We start from the raw sequence: 20,187 nt of genomic DNA on the forward strand, positions 1-20,187 counted from the left end.
TCCTCGTCTTCACGCGGTCGCCTCCTCCGACGCTCCAATCGGAGGGTTTCCGCTTTGCAACATAACTCACGGCCACATTTCATTAATAACATCGTTCCTGCGGATCATTTGTGCCTCTCTCTCTCTCTCTCTCTCTCTCTCTCTCTCTCTCTCTCTCGGCTCGCTGTGCCCAGTCAATCGCAGCGTTTCCATTTTCAACGGACCCAAAAAAAAGTTTCTATTCTAAAAAAGCCTCGGGACACAGAGCGGGCTTTGTGCGCGGCCGCCGTCTCCTAGTGATGGGAATAAATAGCAATGGGAGGCCGAGGGAGATGAGGGGAGACAGAGGGAGGGAGAGAGGGAGGGAGGGAGAGGAAGAGACCCCGATGACCAGTAAATTAAGAGCACTGGATGGACCCGAAACCAGCCGGGGGACGGCGGGCCGAGCGCAGAGCGCTGGTGGAACAGTTAGAGGAGGTTTAGGGCTTCCACATCTGTGAGGAAGATAACAGAACGAGGGACAGATAAACGATATTTAAGGAGGTAAAGACACGTCTGAGGGCTCTTGTCGGCTCTGGACGTATGGATGCGACCCAGTTTACCAACGTGTTTAGTTCTCGCAGCACCTCCCCCCCTCCTTCAACCACATTAAGGTCCAATTTACACTCCAAACAAGAGCGACCTCAAGTCCATTAGTTTAGCCGTGCCTTGACAGTAAATACAGTTTTTTTTTCTTCCCGGCGAGCTAATTGCACCTTTTAGACGTCGACTGTTGCCAAACACAAGACGTCTCAGCTGTTTTATCGGAACCCTAGCAGGGCGGAGGAGCGAGGGAGCCGGGGGTATTTAAAGGAGCGGGGGGGGGGGAGAAAAAAGGCGGGTGATTTCACCGCCGTGGGGGGAAAGTCCCTGAGATTCCCATCATCCCTGCGAAAACAGCGGAGATTTTTTTTTTTTTTTTTCGATAGCGCCTGCCACATCCCTGCCCAGCCAGCGGCCGGAAACACGGACAGATTCAGACCAGATGTGAGCAGCTTCCACACACACACACACACACACACACGGCCGGACGCACATATGCAAGAACGGACGTATGCAAACACACGTCTGCGCATGCGATCGCGCACAGTTTGCACACATGCATCGTGCACATGCGTCCTCGTGGACGCACAATAAAGACGAGATAACACACGGGCGCACGCTGATCCCGGGATAGTGTTGTTCCAGCTGAGACGCATGAGTCTGGATCCAACTCGCCCCCGCTGATCCGATAGCAGTTAGCGAGAGCAAGTAGGCAAACAGACTGTAAGTCCTGTGTAATTAATGGAGGCTTTAGATTGGATCTGAGGGATCTTTGTCGAATAGTGAGCCGGCTGAAAGTGTTCCTTTAAATACCTCACTTTCTTTCAGCGAGGGAGGGAGGTTTTTTTTTTCATGACAAGGGTGCCAATGTGCTGCGTAGGGCTAAAAAAAAGCAGAAAAAAAGGTTGATTTTTGCTCCATTTGTTGGTTACACGTCAGTTCATCCATTAAAGTTTCAGCTATCGCTGCTGGAAACGTCCCTTTGCACATTCTTTCGCCCCCAAATTCCGGATAAATGGGATAATTTATAAAATGTTTGGTGTCGCGTCATGCCCTCCGAGCCCCTCGGGCTGGTTTATGATCACTGGGTGAGCTCGGATGAATGTATCTTTGGGGCAGATTCAGAAGAGAAAAAAAAAACCCAACGCTCATGGAGCCTGGGTTGAATCAGCCAGTCTGTGTGTGTGTGTGTGTGTGTGTGTGTGTCAGTCATCTCGCCAGTAAAGCCGATGAATGAATACACTGGCTCCATAATTCACTTTTTTTTTTAAATATATATATATATATATATTTGGAGCTCTCCCAGTGGCCATGTTGTGTTTGTGTGCGGTCAGAAACAACCATGGGGGGGTCTTAGGTATATAAAGGGAGAGGGAGGAGATGAGGGAGAGAGAGAGACAACACAAATACAAAATGGAAAAAAAAGAAAGAGGAAGAAGTGAAAAAGGAGACGAGGCAGCGAGCGAAGGAGAGAAGGAGACGGAGAGAAAAAAGGAGGGAGCCAGGCTGTCGTGGAGCGCTGCCAGCCGTCTGTGTGGTCCATGCGTTCCAGCCTGGAGGAAGCAAGCCAGGCAAGGGAAGGGCACACACACACACACACACACACACACACACATACACACACACACACAGCCCCACGCAACAATTCCCAAAGGCGAAACATTTATTGAACACAAAAAGACTTTATAGACACACTTGTGCGATATTGTACAAAGTATAACACACACACACACACACACACACACACACACACACACACACACACACACACACACACACACACACACAGTTTTGGCCTCTGCACCTCTCTGCTCACATTAAAGTGCTTTGATTCAAATCCCTCCGAGATTTTTTTTTTTTCACTGCAGCTCGGTGGCCAACCAACTCCAGACCCTCTTTCATAATCATTATCTCTTTTTATTATTCTCTTTCTGCCTCCCTCTCTCTCTCTCTCTCTCTCTCTCTCTCTCTCCCTCTCTGTCTCTCCCTCCCACTGAATGATTTTGTGTTTCGCGTTGTAAAGGCCTTGGCACCTCTTCAAGGAACTTCATAAGACATTCAACTGACTGACTGCCTCTGGAAAAGCCTGCAGTCTCTTTTTCTCTCTCTCTCTCTCTCTCCCTCCCTCCCTCCCTCTTTTCATTCCTTTTCCTCCTGATGTTTTTGGGTGAGTTTTATTTGTCCGGCTCCCATTGTTAAAAGCTGTTTCGAGTAAAGGCAGCAGCAGATAGTTGTGGGCGTGTAACTGTCTGTGAGGGAGAAAAAGAGCATTTGAGTCTCCTAAAAAAAAAGAAAAATCCTCTTTAAGTGCCGGGATGCTGTAAAAAAAAACACACACACACACACGGGCCGCTCGAGGCCGCCGCCGACAAGGCACGATAATCCAGAAACACACACACAGGCCTGCATATTCCTGCGCATAATTCCAAAAAGAGGCTGACATAATCGAAATGGCGCGGCGGCACTGTGCAATTAGCATGTTGTGAAGAGGATCTTAGCATTTAGCACGGAGCATAAACGGCTGTTGTCAGAAACAAAGCCCAGGCCTTTTCAGCAGGTAATAACACCCTATGAGCGCAAGTCACGGCATGTGTGTGTGTGTATCTGTGTATAATGTGTGTGTGTGTGTGTGATGACATCGTTTCGGAGGCCTCGTGGTGTCGTCATGACAGACGTGTTAATGAAACGCACTCACTTACTCATACTGTTTTCAGCCCGGCAGCAACTCAAGGTGCTGAGTTTTAACGGGGCGTCGGCTCCACGCCGCTCCCATGAGGTCGCAAAGGTGTGTGTGTGTGTGTGTGTGTGTGTGTGTGTGTGTGTGTGTGTGTGTGTGTGTGTGAGCTTGCGCGGGTAAGTACGGGCGCTTTACTTTTAATTTTACACAGTGAACCCGTGCGTCGTCCTCCGCTGCCCCCGTCTCACTTGCGGTGTGCCACAAGGCTCAATCTGAGGCCCACTTTTGTTTTCCGTTTGCGGGGTTCCTTTCGGGGGGAGGGAAATTAGTCACGAGCGCAATATTAAGATGCCGTTTTATGCAGATGACATCCAGATGTACGCGTCAATAACACCTGGCCGTAAAAAAAAGGCAACACTCTTGACCCAAAATGTCAGTAAATGGAAGTTCAACTTCATTTTACATTCTTTAATTGTTGCTTTCTTTATATTTATTCGAGTATTATCTTATCTTAGGTTCCATTATTATTAATGCTAGCATTGTGAATACATACAGAAGTATTGTGTAGCATATGTGTGTGTGTTGTGAGTCGTGGGAAGAGCTCGGCTTGGCACGACGGGTCTCCTGAACCGCTAATATTGTCTGCAGGCCTTTAAGTAACCAATGACTTGTTAACACCCTGACCAAAGTCGAACCAAAACACGACCCTGTCCCCAAGCCCCAAACCCCCCCCTCCCTCCTCCCCTGGACCCACCAGAGACGGGCCTGACCGCCAACCTCCACCGCTGACACACACACACACACACACACACACACACACAGCGCTAGCTCTCAGTCACACACAGTAACTGCTGCAATATGCCGCAGCGAGACACAGTCCTTGTGACGCCGTATGTGTTTTGTCACCTCCCATGTTTGTCTGTCATCAATTAAGTGTAATGGGAACAGTCGGGTTTGGACAGAAAGCCGAGTATATTGTGTTATTTTCACCGAGGAAGTTTGTCTCGGCCGACCGCAGCCCCCGTCAGGAGCAGCAGCTGAACGGGAGACAGCAGCACCTATAAAAGCATATTGGTTTAAAACAACCACTCCCTGTCTATTAGCTCAAAATGACATTTAATGAGGCCTATTAGCTCTGCCCCGAATCAGCGCAGCGGCTACACAAGACTAATGACACGCAGAAACACACTCGCGCACACAAACACACACCCACACACGCGCTCCCTCGCTGCAGAGTGTGTCATGTGGGTCCACGCATGCAAATGCAGGCGCCAGGGGACAGTTATACACGCATTTGCACTCATATTTACATGTGCAAACAGACACGCCTGTATATGCCTGTACAGTACGTTTGAACGAACACACACACACACACACGTACGCGGAGACACATGCGTGTGCACACACTCGCTGAGTTGTCGGTGCAGTGGCAAACCACAGGGTACCCAGGAGCCGTCAAGCGATTAAGCACAATGCGAGCCGCAGAAACCGAGTTAGCCTCCCGCTAATAACAGTGGCCAAAAGGACTTGACTAACCACTTAATGTACACACACACACACACACACACAGTAACCAAATCCGACCACAGATCTTTTAAGCTAGGCCCTCTCGCTGATATTCGCCACTCTGACCGCGCAATTAATTAGCCGGAGCTCAGCGCCACGGCTCGGGAGGTGTGAGCCCCGTTTTTTCATTTCGTGGGTGGTCCTACTTTATCCGCCCACTGATATGAGACGAGGAACTTCAGAGAAAAGGCTCATATGGCTGCCATGAGGCTCATCAAACACAAAATGTCCTTCCCCGAAGGAGACACCGGCGACCAGACGAGCCGTTCGAAGAAGAAAAAAAAAACTGCAGACAACAGCGAGAACCGACCCCGACATTTAGCTATTTCGAGACGAGCTGCGCGGTTGAAAATCTAGCGTTGTTGTCAGCTTTCTCCACGAGAAACAACACACGGGGCCGGACCGCAGAGTGCCAGTGTGTGTCCGCGTAGGACACACACATCGGAGAAAAACTGCCGACAACAGCGAGGACGGACCCCGACATTTAGCTATTTCGAGACGAGCTACGCGGTTGAAAATCAAGCGTCGTTGCCGGATATTCTCCCCGAGAAACAACACACGGGGACGGACCACAGAGTGCCAGTGTGTGTCCACGTCGGGCCCCCAACCACCCTTCCCCTCCCTGCGAGGGCCCCTAATGACCCAATCATTTAACACAAAATAGAGCTGTAATGGCCGACAAAAGCGGGGGGGGGGTCCGCGTGTGTCAATGAAGCGTTCACTGATAGAAATCTGCAGCCGTGGGGACAGCCGGCGCTCCTCAGCCGGGTAGCTCGCTCTCTCAGTGCTGAAAAGCACCACCGGAGGAGGGGCGGTGCGGTTTGAAGGGGGCACATGTGTGTTTTGCCACCCTCCGACCTCGGCTTAATGACCCCTGAGAGGGAGACGTGTCCTGGCTGTAGTTTCTGGGTAAATTACACCGCTGCAATCCTGACCACTTAACAGCAAAGTAAAGAAGTTCAGGGGTTACGTGTGATGACATACTCTTTATTGCTTAAATTACCGTCCTGAGACTGGAAAGAGAAAAAAAAAAGGGTGCAGAGTGTTACAACCGCAAGTAGAAAGGGAAGAACATCGGCCCTGGAAAAAAAAGTGTAAAGTCTCTTTTTTAAACTGCCAAAGCTTCCTTCCTCTCACCGGCGATACCGCCGCCGCCGCCGTCTGAGCCGGTTTCTCTTCCCAATATGACCGGCGAGGCTTTCTAGACTTTTCCTCCCCCCCCCACCTCCTCCCTTAAATAAACTCTGACTCCCACTCCCATCTGCTCGCCACCGACTACTTGTTTGAAAGTCGTCTGACGGGGGACAACAGATGCGCAGGAAATGCTTGCGATCAAACGAGATGGCGAGGAGTGGGACGGAGGGGTAGGAAGTGGGCGTGGCGGCGCTCCACCAGGAGCATGCGGCCCTTTGTTTTCGAGGGGGCTGGACGTCGGGGCGTTCGAGGCTATTTCTTTCCTCCCGGCGGCGAGGCTTAATCCCACCCCGTCTGCCGGCTCCTCGGTGTCTCTGGTGCGACGACGGGGGCCGAGCGGCGGGTTTGTTTGCGATATTGTTCGTTGGAGACGCCATGAGATGAGAATATGTTTTTTTTCCTTTCTTTTTTTTATGAATAGGGAGGAGGGTTCTGGGAGGGAAACAGCTGCATGCCAGACCAGTTGGCACTGACGGCTATAGTAAAGTTTTTTCTTTCTTTTCCCCCCTCCTCAGTTGTTTTTATATGGCCCATTAAAAGGAGCTGATGCTAGCGTTCTGCTACCCAGCGTACCCGCTCGGGGATACGCTGCCTCTCTTTTTATTCCTCTCAAAGCGTCACGTTCGAGGCTCCTTTCTGAGACGTCGACTTAATTAAACGTCTGCTGATTGCTAATTAAACCCCATCGCAACCTTTTCCAGTAAAAACTTCTTTTTTTTTAGTCTGTTAATTAACTTTTTTTTTTATACCGTCGCCGCTTTTAGCCGGGAATGTTCCCCCTTGCCATTGGCTCAGTGCGGCCACACCCACAGCTCACTTAAAGGGGCAGTCCACCGATTAAAGTTTCGGCGGCGGCGCTCGTCGTTTTGGGGGAAACAGTTCCCGGTCAAACGCCGTCCCGTTGGCTCCGGAAAGAGAGCCAACGGGACGACGTAGCAGCAGAGAGCGAGTGATTGAACTGGAAATGTGGGATTCACTGCTTCTCGTGAAAAAGTACAAAACTGAATCACTGGACCAGTTTACAGGCAAATGAAAGTATGTTGTGTCTGTGTGTGTGTGTGTGTGTGTGTGTAAACATATTCCCATACTGTATTTGTATGTGCGTGCCTTTGTACTCACTCCTGGGCTCACGCGGTCCGTCCACGGTGACCTTTATGGCTCGGTGGTAAGTGGCCACTTGCGGCGGGTTGCTGAATACGGTGATTGTCAGCGTGAAGCTCTTGCCTGCGGTGACATCAAACAACATCAAATGACACGCACATGCGCGCACACAAAGGACCCGCATTCATCGCCGAGCCATCCCTAAGTCACAAGTGGGGTGGTGATCACGTAACGGCGCCTTTAAGGAAGCTTTATTTTATCGACGGACAACATCGGTTATTCGGGAGGGTCTATTTATTTGGTGGGGGGGAGGCTTTTATTTTGGCGGGGCTCGACTGGAGGAGCCATGTAGCATCTTGTTATCCCGACTCTCTCTCTCTCTCTGTCTAACGCAGTGTGAGTGGGCGAGAGGCATTTTAATAGTCACTTCCTTTCCCGATAATAATCCCCAGCAGTTGCTGCCTCAAGGGGGTGTGTGTGTGTGTGTGTGTGTGCGTGTGTGTGTGTGTGTGTGGGGGGGGAGTGTGTGCATGTGCGTGCGCTCCCATGTGCACACTTGAGGAACGGTTATGAATCAGAGGGGCAACAACAGCCGAGTCAGCAGCGCCGCTCACGTCTGAGGTATGCAGACGCATCACGTAGCCATGACTACAGGAAACAGGAAGTGTGTGTGCGTTGGGGGGGGGGGGGGGTTGTTGCAGCCGCTCATTGGAGGGAGCAGCTGTCCGGTCTCCTGCATCTCCCCCCCCCTTTAACCCGTACAGCAGCTCCCTTGTAATAATGCCTTTTTTTTTTCAAAAGCGGTGATGAGATGTCGCCGGGCGGATTAGCAGATTAGCGCCGCGCACACGCAACAGGTGTTCCACATACCTGGGCCGACGACGTGCACCGTGCACGCGGGGGGGGAGTGAGAGAGAGAGAAACGCCGCTCTGCTTGTATCGTCATCTTGTTTACCTGTGATCTAACCTGAGGCCTCAACACGTCAAAGGCACTATGACTATTAACTCTTAACGATGACATCACGGGTATCGGGTGACTCTCTTAACGTGACCCCACCCCCCCTCCTCCACCCTTTACCCCCACTGTCGCTCCGTTAGCTCTCGCGACTTTTAGCTATCTGACATCCTCATCAGTTGGCGGCGGTGTTCATTTCAGACGCCTCGTAGTCCGATCCGCCCCCCGTCGGATCCGATGTCACTTCCTGTGACTAGATTCTCGGTGTCACATCTGCTGGGTCGGACACGCGAGGTTCCCTTCAGCCTACTCCGCTTTCTGCACTCGGTCACCCCCCCTCCCCCCTCCTCCGCCACCCCTCTGACCTCTCTCGACCCGGCTCCGCCTCCTTCCACCTTGATTGATTGACAGCTCGCAGCGAGGGGGAGGAAATGGAGAGGCCGACGGCTCGTGTCGCCGCCGCGGAAAAAAGACGAGTCTCTAAAGGAGGAAGAGGAGGGAAGGGGGGCGAGGTTTGGAGAGGGCGAGACGTCGCGTCCCCGGCGCCGATCAGACGATTTGGCGAGACAGTAAATATTGCTCGCGATCGCTAATTGTTCGAGGGACGCCATTGGACATGAAAAGAGTGCGCCTCTGCCTGAGGGGTGTGTGCAGAGGGATCAGCTGTGAGGGCTGCGGCGCCACCCAACGCGTTCAAGAGCCCCGGGTCACGCCAGGTGAACGAGGACAGGAGGAGGAAATAACAGAATAAATGGGACGGACGATGTTTTCACGCAGCCGAATCTGAACACACGTCTTATGTTTTGCTTCTTAAACTGAAAGGACGGAGCTCCAAAGCGGGAAACAGAAGATTTTCTGTCTCACCCGAGTTAAAAGATGTTTTTTTAAAGCCCTGTTTTAAAGAAGAAACTTCGGCTATTGTCATAGTGTGGCAGATATGCATGCAACTAAGGGGTCGACATGCAAACAGTGGGGAATCGAACCGTCGACATCGCGGTGTCAGGGCGACCACTCGCCCTCTCAAAGCGATACGCGACGTCGGGGCGATGGGATTTGAGGCCCGGAAGTGTTAGAGATCGTCGTGTGGTTCGACACGGTCGGGGGGGTTTATGTGACCGCTGGAGCTAACGCTAACGCTAATGCTAACGCCCCCCCCTCTCGTCGCAGTGTGCCGCTCACCTCTGCCACTGCGGCCCACGAAGCGGAGGTCGTTGAAGCGCGCCACCTGGTTCTTCATCACGCCCGAGGCATTCCGCAGCTCGGCCGAGTAGTTCTCGTCGTTGCCCGCCATGACGGTGACGACGGTGCCGTCGGTGATGTCACCCAGGGCGACAACCTGTAGGGGAGGGGGGAGGGAGAAAGGTCAAAGGTCAGAAATTCAGCGACTCAGATTTTATTCTCTTCCTTTGTTTGTGCTGAAAGAGAAACCAGGAAGCTGATGCCAGGGAAAAAATAAAAAATTATATATTTGCTCCGGTTTAAAAGTGAAATCAAAACTGAGTCCGGTAACTCACAGGGCGACAGACTTTTTCTACACCTCTCCGTCTTCTGTCGTATCGCGTTGACGAATTGGATTTAATTCTGCCTCGTTTAAAAAAAAAAGAAAAAGGCTTGGGATTTGGCGGCGTGGAGGCCTCGTGTTATCTTTCAGACTCTTTGGATGCAGATAAAAGGCCCCAGCGGAGCAGAGCGAGTAATTACAGAGACGCCGCAATAAAAGCAGTTTAAATATCGCGTATGTATATTTAAAACGACGTGTCACATTTGATTTGGATCCAGAGGCAACGGCTGCAACTTTTTCCCCACCGTGATGCGTCTTTTGATCCTGTGAATTATATCTGTCAAGTCATTAATTGGGCCTTTTCCTGAAGCACATTTTTTTGGGAGAAAATAAATTGTCAGAGCTTCAAAATAAAATTAAAATGAATAAATCTTCTCTGTGTGTGTTGAAAGTTCAACAACATGTGAAGACCGATGAGTCATTTAGTATATTTATTAATGACGGTTATAACAGACCTTGATGTGGTTATAGCAATATTAGTATAACACCTTTTTCTTTTTTTAATAAATATTTTTTATATTTGCCCAAAAAATTAGACCAGGCTTGTATTGTATAATTAGTACATATAATTAGCCACTATGGAAACAAAGCTTTGACTGTGTAATAATTAAATGTGGAGCATGTTTATTAAGCGAGCTATGATTACGGTTTACTGATTATTAATACATTAAAATACATATGTGTTGTTTGTTTACAGAATGAAAAGAGAAAACAATATAAACATGTGATTCCTTTCCTTCTATTTTATTTAAAGCCCTTTAAACACCAAGTTTCCTTCATGCTTGAGTATTTAGTAATTCATTTTATTTAAATACATATTTTTAGTTTGAGAAAAATATATTCCAGACAATCAAACGGCTCATGCTTAACCGATGCAAACAGATGAATAAAACCACTAAATGATGGGTAGCAGTATCACAGATGTTGTTGCTTTAAAGGTATTTTAAAACGTGTGTGCGGGGCTTAAAGCGCAGGGAGCCCGTCACGGGGCCGCGGGGCTCACCTTGAAGGCGACCGGCAGCGTCTTGTTGCACCGCCAGTGGGAGGGCAGCACCGAGCAGAGGAAGTTGGGGCTGTCGGTGCGGACCAGCTCCGCCGGGTGGTCGGCGATGATCTCGGCCATGCTGCGGTTCTCGTGGGGCCGCAGCCTCGGCACCGCGGCCGCCGCGTCCGGCTGCCCGGCGGCGGCGGCGGCGGCGGCGGCGGCGGCGGGGGAGCTCACGTCGTTCATCTTGCCCGGGACCGGCTGGTGGAGGCTGTTGGACGGCGGACTGAACCTCCGACTGGCGCTGGGATCTACGGGAATGCGCATCACAACAGCGTGGATTAGAGACACCCGCCGGGGGGACTCTCTACAGCTCCTCTCCTTCTTTCTTTTTTCCTTTCCTTTCCTTTCCTTTCCTTCTGCCGCTCGCTCGCGGAACTTTAGCGCGCGTGCCAACGGAAAAATGTGAGAAAAAAAGCCTCTCCACTCAACAAAATATAATATACTTTTCCGGACAAAGAGAAACACTTGAAAACGTGATGATGTTTTTAAAAAAAATGACAAGCGCCGCTATTTTTTTCTTCTTCTTTCAAACTTGTGGAGGGGACGCGTCCATGCGCCACAACGCTCGTGTGAGGATATAAATAACATCAAATAAATGTCCGAGTGCGTAATGGAGCTAAACGATTACACCCACGCAGGAAAAAAAACACAACAAAACACAACAATGAAACGGTGGACCCAGATGTTAAAAAAAGTTTTTGTCTGTCTTCCTTTAGTGCAAAGTCAAAGCGCTGCTCCAGGTGCGTCATTGAAGTCTTTGTGCCAAACTGAAAGGATCTTTGAGGCGCCCGCAGGCGATGTACACACAAACACACACTCGAGGACACGCACACGCACACGCACACACACACAAGCGTTCAAAGTCAAAGGAATACGCTTTAACAATACTCAAAAGAGCAATTTAAACCCCCGCGCAGCCCGCAAATTGTGCACTTTCTTTCCAGGTTAAAGTCGCTCGACAGGTTTTTTAAAACAAAAAAATAATTTAAAAACAACAACAACAACTGAGAATCATCGCCGGTGTGATGAAGGTTGGCGGAAAGTAGAGAATCCCGTTTTCTGAAGCCGTGAAATGTGGTTTAGCGTTTTTTTTTGGTCTTTTTTTGGGGGGGCCGGGGTTTCCCGGGCTCGCGCTCTTTGTGGTTTATATAGCTCGCCGCGCGCAGCAATTATTACGCTGATGCGACTCCAACACGTGGTGTCTGGAGTCCGATCCATCCCCTCCGCCGTGATCTATCACGCCTTCAACACGAGCCAACCGGACAGGTCTCAGAGCAGCCTCTCTCTCTCTCTCTCTCTCTCTCTCTCTCTCTCTCTCTCTCTCTCTCTCTCTCTCTCTCTCTCTCTCTACCTGATGAAACGCCGCGCGAAGACGCCGCTTCACGACTTTATGTATCTTGCTCTGTCGTTACTCTCTGATAAACAGTGCCCCCCCCCTCCCCTCCACACACACACACACACACACACACACACACACACACACACACACACACACACATCTCGCTGTACATACCCACATGTTACCGCTCCGAACTCCGAGGACGCTCATTTTTTGGGGGGTTTGGAATCGGTCGTCGGCGCAACAAGTTGCTACAGTGTTGCCACTAAAAAATAATTTTAAAAAAAAGTCCCGGCGACGTGCGGCGCGCGCGGAAGGTGCGTTTTTTCTTTCAGAGAGGTGAGAGCACCGGGGGAGAGGACAGTTACACTCCGTAAGGTAGAGGAGAGAGGGAGGGAGGAGGGATGGAGGGAGGGAGAGAGAGAGAGAGAGAGAGAGAGAGAGAGAGAGAGAGAGAGAGAGAGGAGCGAGTGAGTCACCGGAGAGAGGTGAGTCAGGGAGTAGAGTTTCAGTGGCAGAGCTGGTGTGCAGGTGTGTGCAGGTATTCCGCTACACGCACTCACAACGTGTAGTTCATCCAGACACGTGCTCGGCTACTGGAGAGAGAGAGAGAGAGAGAGAGAGAGAGAGAGAGAGAGAGAGAGAGAGAGAGAGAGAGAGAGTCCGGTTTGACTCCACAAACTGATATTTACAATGACACGTGAAGTATCCGGCACTACGGCTTATTTCAAAATGACAGTGGTGCAAAGTACTCTTAATTTGAGGTACTTGTACCCATGGTGTGTAACTTCCACTACATTTAAGTAAAAAATATGGTATTTTAAAACACATTTTTTACATATTTATAAAAAATTAACGCATTGCTTTGAATTAAAGCACCCGGCAGGTTGATTTATTGAGCGGCTCCTCAACAGAATACATCATGAAAAATACTTACATTTCATTTAGCTGAAGCTTTTATCCAAAGAGACGTACAATAAGTGAGTACAAACTCAAATACTTCACGTATATATTTAGTATAACCCTCAAATACACATTTTTACTGCCTCATGAGTAAAGTAAAGTATTTTTGTTAAATAATATTACATTTTCAAGTGAAGACTTTCCCCGCGTGTTATTGCTGCTTTTATTCCAGCGCTGCAAAAAAATGAATAATGCAAAAATATTTAACTTGCAAACTGAGGCCGAACACAACCCCCACCCCTCCACGTGTTTTGTTTAATTTAAATAAAACAAAAACACAAACGGCACCTTGACAACCACACGTAATTACAACGTTCCATTTGTACGGTAAGAAATATTTAAAAATAACATTTAATGTCGCTGCACGGCTGCAACGTGCGGATGCTGCTGTGGAGGCCTTCCACGCGTACTGTAGAGGGCATCATTACCCTCCGCGAGGCTCCGTATCTCAGCCCACACACACACACACACACACACACACACACACACACACACACACTCGGCCGTGATCGCCCATCAGTCTCTCTCTTTTTTTTCCTCTTTTCCCCGAGTGCCACATCACACAGCGGCGTGTGTGTTTGCCACTCTGTGTTCCTTTCCTTCCGTCGCTTCCCACACAGGCTTTTTTTTTTTAATATATAACGCAGAGACTCTTTAAGACAAAGGCCTTTGATGAAGAAAAGGCACAGCTGTCAGGTTATTTGCGTCCCGTCAGTTTGTTTTTACGCCGTTAACTTTGGACAAAGTTCTCATAATAAGTCTTTCTGTGTTGAGAGAAAGAAAAAAGAAAGAAAGAGCCCGAAGGACTGCGAGCAACTTGAAATAACTTGACTTCTTGTGTTTCATAAGAATGTATGTACGCGGTTGTGCACATGCACACATGTCTGTTAGCGACCGTGTGTGTGTGTGTGTGTGTGTGTGAGGATGTGGGAGGGATATATATAAAGTCTGAAAGCATTGACATGCATCTGGCACCTCGTCATGTGCAAGAGAAAAAGAAGAAGAAGAAAAAAGCGAGTGATTGAGTTACACTTCCCCTCCGCGTGCCCCAAACACCAGAAATATGGTTCACATTGTCCGACATTATGAACCGTCGGCTAACTATTCATGGGTGGATGAACGTGAACGGCGGTAATTAAATCTGTCGGAGCGATAAACACGAGCTCGCCGAAACCGTGGAGCCCGTTTGTTTCCGACAGGGTTGAGTTTCGGCTGCGATAATATCGTTTCTTTTCACCGCTGAATGCGTTTGGCGTAATGTGGAAAACATCCTGAACGTTGTCGTGGAATTGAATTTAGGAAATGTCGAGGAGGGAGGGAGGGGGGAAAGAAAGAAAAACAACCCCTACGAGTCAAACTCATGCCTTCAGTTTAATCAGCCGTAATTATAAATAATGCAGATGTGTTTGAACGTTTATTTGAACTGAAACTGGAGTTCAATCTTTTTGTGTTTTTATTTCTCCCTAATAGTCGAATGTCACATTTCCTCACTCTCTTTCCAGGCCAGCTCAATTTTGGGTCTTAAATTTGGTGATTTTTTCTTCCCGCACCCCTTGTTATTGTCCCGTCAGAGACATCGAGCAGGGAGAGGCCTCCATCTCCTCCTCCTCCTCCTCCTCCTCCTCCTCCAGTCGTGACTTTAAGCCCCCGACGAGCTCGGCTCATCAAAGAGCCGTTGCTTCCCATCTGACTCCGCTTTGCGTCTCCGCCGCACGTCCAGCATCTGTCTTGCAGCTCCCGACAGGATGCGGGACGAGGCCTTCGCTGTCATTCAGGAGGCGTGCGGAGGCCACCTCTTTTTTTAGTGTGTGTGTGTGTGGGGATCTGTCGTTTGAAGCGAGGGGAGGAGGAAGGCGTCAACGTGTCAGGATACGAGGAAGAACACAAAAAAAACCCTCACGTCCAGAAGTTAAGCTCCTGATTAAAATAGTTGCACTTTTCCTTTTTAGCGTTAGCCAGCGTAACTCGGTGCAGTCATGAATCAAGCGTAAAGCCGCTCATTCAACGCGGCTGCTCGCTCGCCCGCTCGCCTGCTGCACAGCTGGCTCGTCTCTCTCTCTCTCTCTCTCTCTCTCTCTCTCTCTCTCTCGGCTCTCTGGTGTTATTCATCTACTGTGTTACACCGGCTCGTTGCACAGTAGGAGAAGTCGCGAGCAGCGACGAACCACAGCGCCGCGAGCAGGACGAGCAGGACGAGCAGGGAGCAGGACGAGCGCTTTCTCTCTTTTCATTCCATTTTTTTTCGTGATTTATGGTAATATTGTGTTTCTGCCGCTCAGTTTCAATGATTTGTTTCCAATAAAAATCAAACTCAGCTGACCCACACACACAGACACACACACACACACACACACACTGACACACACACACACACACAGAGACACACACACACACACACAGAGACACACACACACACACACACGTTCTCTCTCTCTCTGGCTTGATTTTTCCCTGTCGAGATATCGAGCGTGCAGACGAGAAGTTTCTGTTCTGGAGCCCACTTTGGAACGACAGAGGCCTCGTAAACCGCTAACATGGACGCACACACACACACACACACACACACACACACACACGCCATCTTTAGTGGTGTCCTCTGTAACATCTTCACATCCCTCACACAAACAAACACACACTCAGAGGCCCGTCTGACCTGCACCTCATTTGGAAAAGGAGGACAAAAGAGAGCTTAAAAAAAAAGAAAGAAAGTGGATCAGTCGTCGTGGGTTTGTGCACTTTTTGAGTTTTGACTGAACGCCGCTCTTCCTCCGCCGTCCTACTCCTCCTCTTCTTCACCGGCGCATAATACTCTCATCGCTCAGGAGGAAAAGTACAGCCACTTAAGACGTTCGTGGATAAAGGCTCCATTTCACAGCGCTGCATTTTTCAAGACACTTAATTATAGCGTTCTGGAGGAAGAGGAGGAGGAGGAGGAGGAGGAGGAGGAGGAGGAGGGCAGTGACGAGGACCCGGGCTCCTAAACGGGGATGTTTCCATGTTTGGCGGCGGCGGCGGCGGCCTCTGCGCCAGAGCAGCCGGGCCTGCCTGCCAGCGAACCAATCAGCGAGCCCACCGGGCTCGGCGGCACGCGGGGCGGCCAACGATTCCTCCCGTCTATTAGCCCGTCAACCCGAGAGAGAGAGCGAGAGAGAGAGAGCGAGAGAGAGAGAGAGAGAGAGAGAGAGAGAGAGAGAGAGAGCCACAAAGCTTAGTCGCCCACTTAGCCGGACTCGGGCTGGTCGGCGGCCAACACGAGCGGTCGATTAGTGAAGCCGGGGCGAGCCGTCGAGAGGGGGGAGGAGGAGGAGGATGACGAGGACGTTCGGGCCGAAGCTTTTGCTCTCTCTCTCTCTCTCTCTCTCTCTCTCTCTCTCTCTCTCTCTCTCTCTCTCTCTCTCTCTCTCTCTCTCGTGACCTCATCCTGCTCGACCTCAGCGACTCACATTCACGCGCTGATCCTCCAGGATCAGGAGCTCTGAGCCCTTAATGGCTGTTTGTCACCGAGCCCGTGACATCACCGTGAACCGTTGGGACGAGGACGTGAGCGTGTGTGTGTGTGTGTAACTGTGTGTGTGTGTGGACACGACTTTTGTGTTGTGAAGATCCAGAAAAGAGTTGGTCTGATATTCCTCTCCGGTCCTGAAACACGGCAGAGAGGAAAGAGATGGAGACTCGGCTGCTCCCTGCTTGTGGCAAGAGGGTGGAGGAAGGAGGGAGGGAAAAGGAGGTAGGGAAGGAGGGAGGGAGGGGTATGAAGACAATTTCCTCTCTGCTCTTATTGCACTGACTGTCTGCCGCCTGCCGCCTTCATGGAGGTCCCTAATTGAGATCACTTGTACTTAAAAATAGGAACCAAAAAAAGGAACTTCTGCGGGCTGGAAGACGGAGAGGAGAAAATAAAGCGAGTAATATGTGACGAAGGGCGGCCATTAAAGAGTCCCAGTGAGAGATCTGAGCCTCCGAGGGGCTCTGGTTAACCCTTTAGATGTCACCTGCTGTCACAGCGCTACACACAAACGCAAGTGTGTGTGTGTGTGTGTGTGTGTGTGTGTGTGTGAGGATGGGGGGGGGGGGGGGGCGGAGTGACAGCGCCCGGGGCCGAGGCCAGAAATATGACACCAAAAAAAAAGGATTTCAGTTTTTCCACTTATGCCTGCGAGTGTGTGTGTGTGTGTGTGTGTGTGTGTGTGTGTGTGTGTGTGTGTGTGTGTTACAGTTTGTCTTTACATGGCGGCAACAAAATATCCGCTAAGTGATCAGGCACATTTGGCCGCCGTGTCACTCGCGGACGCTAATATTAGCCGTTAGCTTTTAATTCACTCGCTGACCCCGGTCCGGGTTTCTCACTCCTCCTCCTCCTCCTCCTCCTCCTCCTCCTCCTCCTCCTCCTCCTCCTCCTCCTCACAGCATCTATCACTCCATCAGGTCTGATCGCTATTAATCAAACCATGACCCCGCCCTCCTCCTCCCTCCTCCTCCCTCCTCTCTCCTCCCTCCATCCCTCCATCCCTCGTCCTCGGAGGCTTGGAGGAAACGCAGCGTATCCATGAGTGGTACCGGGCCGCGAGGCCGGGGGAACAGGAACCCTGTAAAGAGCGTTTTTCTTGGAGCGAGACCCTCTGTAGGTGCTAAAGACAATACAGACACTCGGGGCCGGGCCAACATTCCACTTTACACTTCTTTTTTTCCCCCTCCCGTCTTTCCTCTGTGTATTTCACTAGTCTACTTCCCCTCCTGCAAACTAGCCGGCTAGTATCAAAATATTTATAGTACATCTGCGAGACATGCTGTTCTCATGTATCCAGGACCGTTTAGCCCCCGTGTTCATTATGCGAGGGAAAACTAATACCAGATTTATAAAATAAAAGAAAAAGAGGGGGCAGATTTCTCTCAGCCCCCCCCCCCACCCGTCCCCCCTTTTCCTGTCCGGGTTTAGCGCGACTGAGGATGATTTATGAGAGGCGAGGACGCCCCGGCGAGAGAGATAGAGTGACCGGCGAGGCCGAGACTCGCCGTCGCAGAGCGGCCCGTCGGCTAGCGCCCGGTTCCCACCGCGGCTACCGGCGAGCAGGAAGAGACAAGGAGGGAGGGGAAGGAGACAAGGAGGTAAGGATGTGTGAATGCCGACGTGGATTGCGGCTATTTGGGTCGTGAGCCATGCGTACACTACTCATGTGAATAGTTTCATGCGCTGTGACTCCGTCAGGTTTATTTCATCCTTGTCACATGACATCTGCTGCTGCTGTCCATCCCTCAGCTTCTTCCCTTTTTGATCCCTGTGAAAGGTTTTTTTTAACTATCTTTATTTGTTTTTTCCTGATCCGATGTGCGGTCCTGGGACAGGGATGTCATGTGTACAGACTGTAAAGGCTATATATATATATATATATATATATATATATATATATATATATATATATATATATATATATATATATATATATATATATATTGCAATGGGTGCAAATCGATAAAAGGCGATGCCAGATGGAAGAGGAGGAGGAAGAGGAGGAGGAAGGGGCGGGGGGGTCTGCAATAGACGCTCAATTGCCCACAGACATAAACATAGACGGCGTGAGCCCACGCCTTCAAATGTACCGTGTGCATTTTCTTGTCCCGGAGCGTTTTTAAATGTGTTAAATATACAATCTGTTTTGCTTGGAACGGTCAGTGAGGCCAAAGCGAGAAAAAAAAGCCAAAGTCCTGGCTTTGCTTCTTCTTTTTGGAGGGTGGTGTGTTGGGGGGGGCGGGGTTAATCAATGTCAGGACTGTCAGTCAGCATGTCAAGCGCTGCTGACACGACAGCCAATCAGATAAACAGGAAATGAAAGCGGCGCTGGGCAGCCGCGGCTCACTATTTTCTTCTTCTTCTTCTTCTTCTTCTTCTTCTTCTGTGCCGATCTCTTCCTGATCACCGTCCAGCTCGGGAGCCGCTCCAAAAAAACCCCGCTGAGCATGAACTCTGCGACCCGGAGCCGTATGTGAACATCCATACATACCGGCTCGGATTCCCAAAACCGTTGAGACGTATAGGAAGCGGCCCCCAGGGAGCGAGAGAGAGGAAGAAGAAGAAGAAGAAGAAAAAAGGCCCGGTGCCCCCGTGGACATCTCCTCAGAGGCCTCGCTGGTGGCGTCTGATGCTCTGAAGGAGTTAACGGATGAAGCGCAGAGTGTCACCGCTGATGCAGCACACGCAGAGATGCCGAGAAGAAAGCGCAGCCTGTAATTACGCTGAGCCCATTAAGCCACTGGTCAGGAGTGACTCACACCGAGGTGGGGGCGTAGAGAGGGGAGGAGGGAAGGAAAGGGAAGGAGAGGGAAGGAAAGGAAGGGTGGATGGAGTTCACTTTCAGACCTCGAAAAAAACCAAATCAGTTCCAGTCGTCTTCGGGGAAAACGGGTTCAATGAAAGGAAACAAAATGTTGTGAGGGGGAGGGGTCAACACACGATACCGCACAAGATAAACGGCTATTGTGTGATTCTGTGACCCTTGACCTCAGAAGATGCCGGTTATTCCAGGACGGCGGGGCCTTCGGCGGCGGCTTCGCGTCCCGAAAAAAAAACGCGCATAGACGGCGTCCTTCAAACGCAATCCGCTGCGCGGTGTCGCGTCGCAGCGGAGCGGAGGATTTGAGCGTCACGCGCATAAAAGAAAGGACAGAAAGGAAAGAAAAGAAGCTCTTCTTTGGCACCGGCGGCCGCTGGGACGCCGCTCGGCCTCCGCCTGACAGTTAAACCGTCCGCTCGGGATGAACGCCGCCCGCTCCGGCGGCGCGATGATTTACGGCCGGCGGGGCGTAATTTAACGAGCGCTGATCATCTTTAACATGTTTTAACTGGATTTTATGGCACCGTAGATCACTCTGATGTGTGTGTGTGTGTGTGTGTGTGTGTGTGTGTGTGTGTGTGTGTGTGTGTGTGTGTGTGTGTGTGTGTGTGTGTGTGTGTGGAGAGACAGAACGCCGTCCCCGGTAGTTGCAGAACTCATTTACAGACGATTAACCTCATGGCATGAAGCCCTGCTTTCTTTCCAAAAATCCGAATGGTTGACACACTCGTACTGAACTCCTGTTATCTCCTCAAGCACACGGCCTATTTCAATACTCTAAAAAGGTAAAATACACAGAAAACCTTTGGGAACATAGATAATAAGTTCATATATGTGGTACTGGAATATTGGTTTATGATAGTGCCCAGAAAAGGAAAACAAATATACATATT

The 20,187-nt window shown here is 50.2% G+C and overlaps 1 protein-coding gene across 6 annotated transcripts in view; it reads right to left on the reverse strand.

Moving 5' to 3' along the window:
• runx2b (RUNX family transcription factor 2b) overlaps positions 1 to 20,187 on the reverse strand; it is a 36,573-nt gene that overhangs the window by 7,293 nt on the left and 9,093 nt on the right. For 4 of the 6 annotated variants that reach the window (XM_068576792.1, XM_068576793.1, XM_068576791.1 and 1 more), the window contains exons 1-3: positions 10,619 to 10,927; positions 9,234 to 9,390; positions 7,118 to 7,222 (exon numbers count right to left, since the gene is read on the reverse strand). In XM_068576792.1, the coding sequence (XP_068432893.1) occupies positions 7,118 to 7,222; positions 9,234 to 9,390; positions 10,619 to 10,927 (571 nt within the window). Of the gene's footprint in view, positions 1 to 7,117; positions 7,223 to 9,233; positions 9,391 to 10,618; positions 10,928 to 20,187 lie in introns of those variants that run through there. The other 2 variants (XM_068576790.1, XM_068576789.1) reach the window with 1 other exon arrangement.

This window comes from Clinocottus analis, unplaced genomic scaffold (assembly GCF_023055335.1).
Source record: "Clinocottus analis isolate CAN_PGR_092001 unplaced genomic scaffold, fCliAna1.0.p SCAF_15, whole genome shotgun sequence".
In the NCBI taxonomy this organism is placed as follows: Eukaryota; Metazoa; Chordata; class Actinopteri; order Perciformes; family Cottidae; genus Clinocottus; species Clinocottus analis.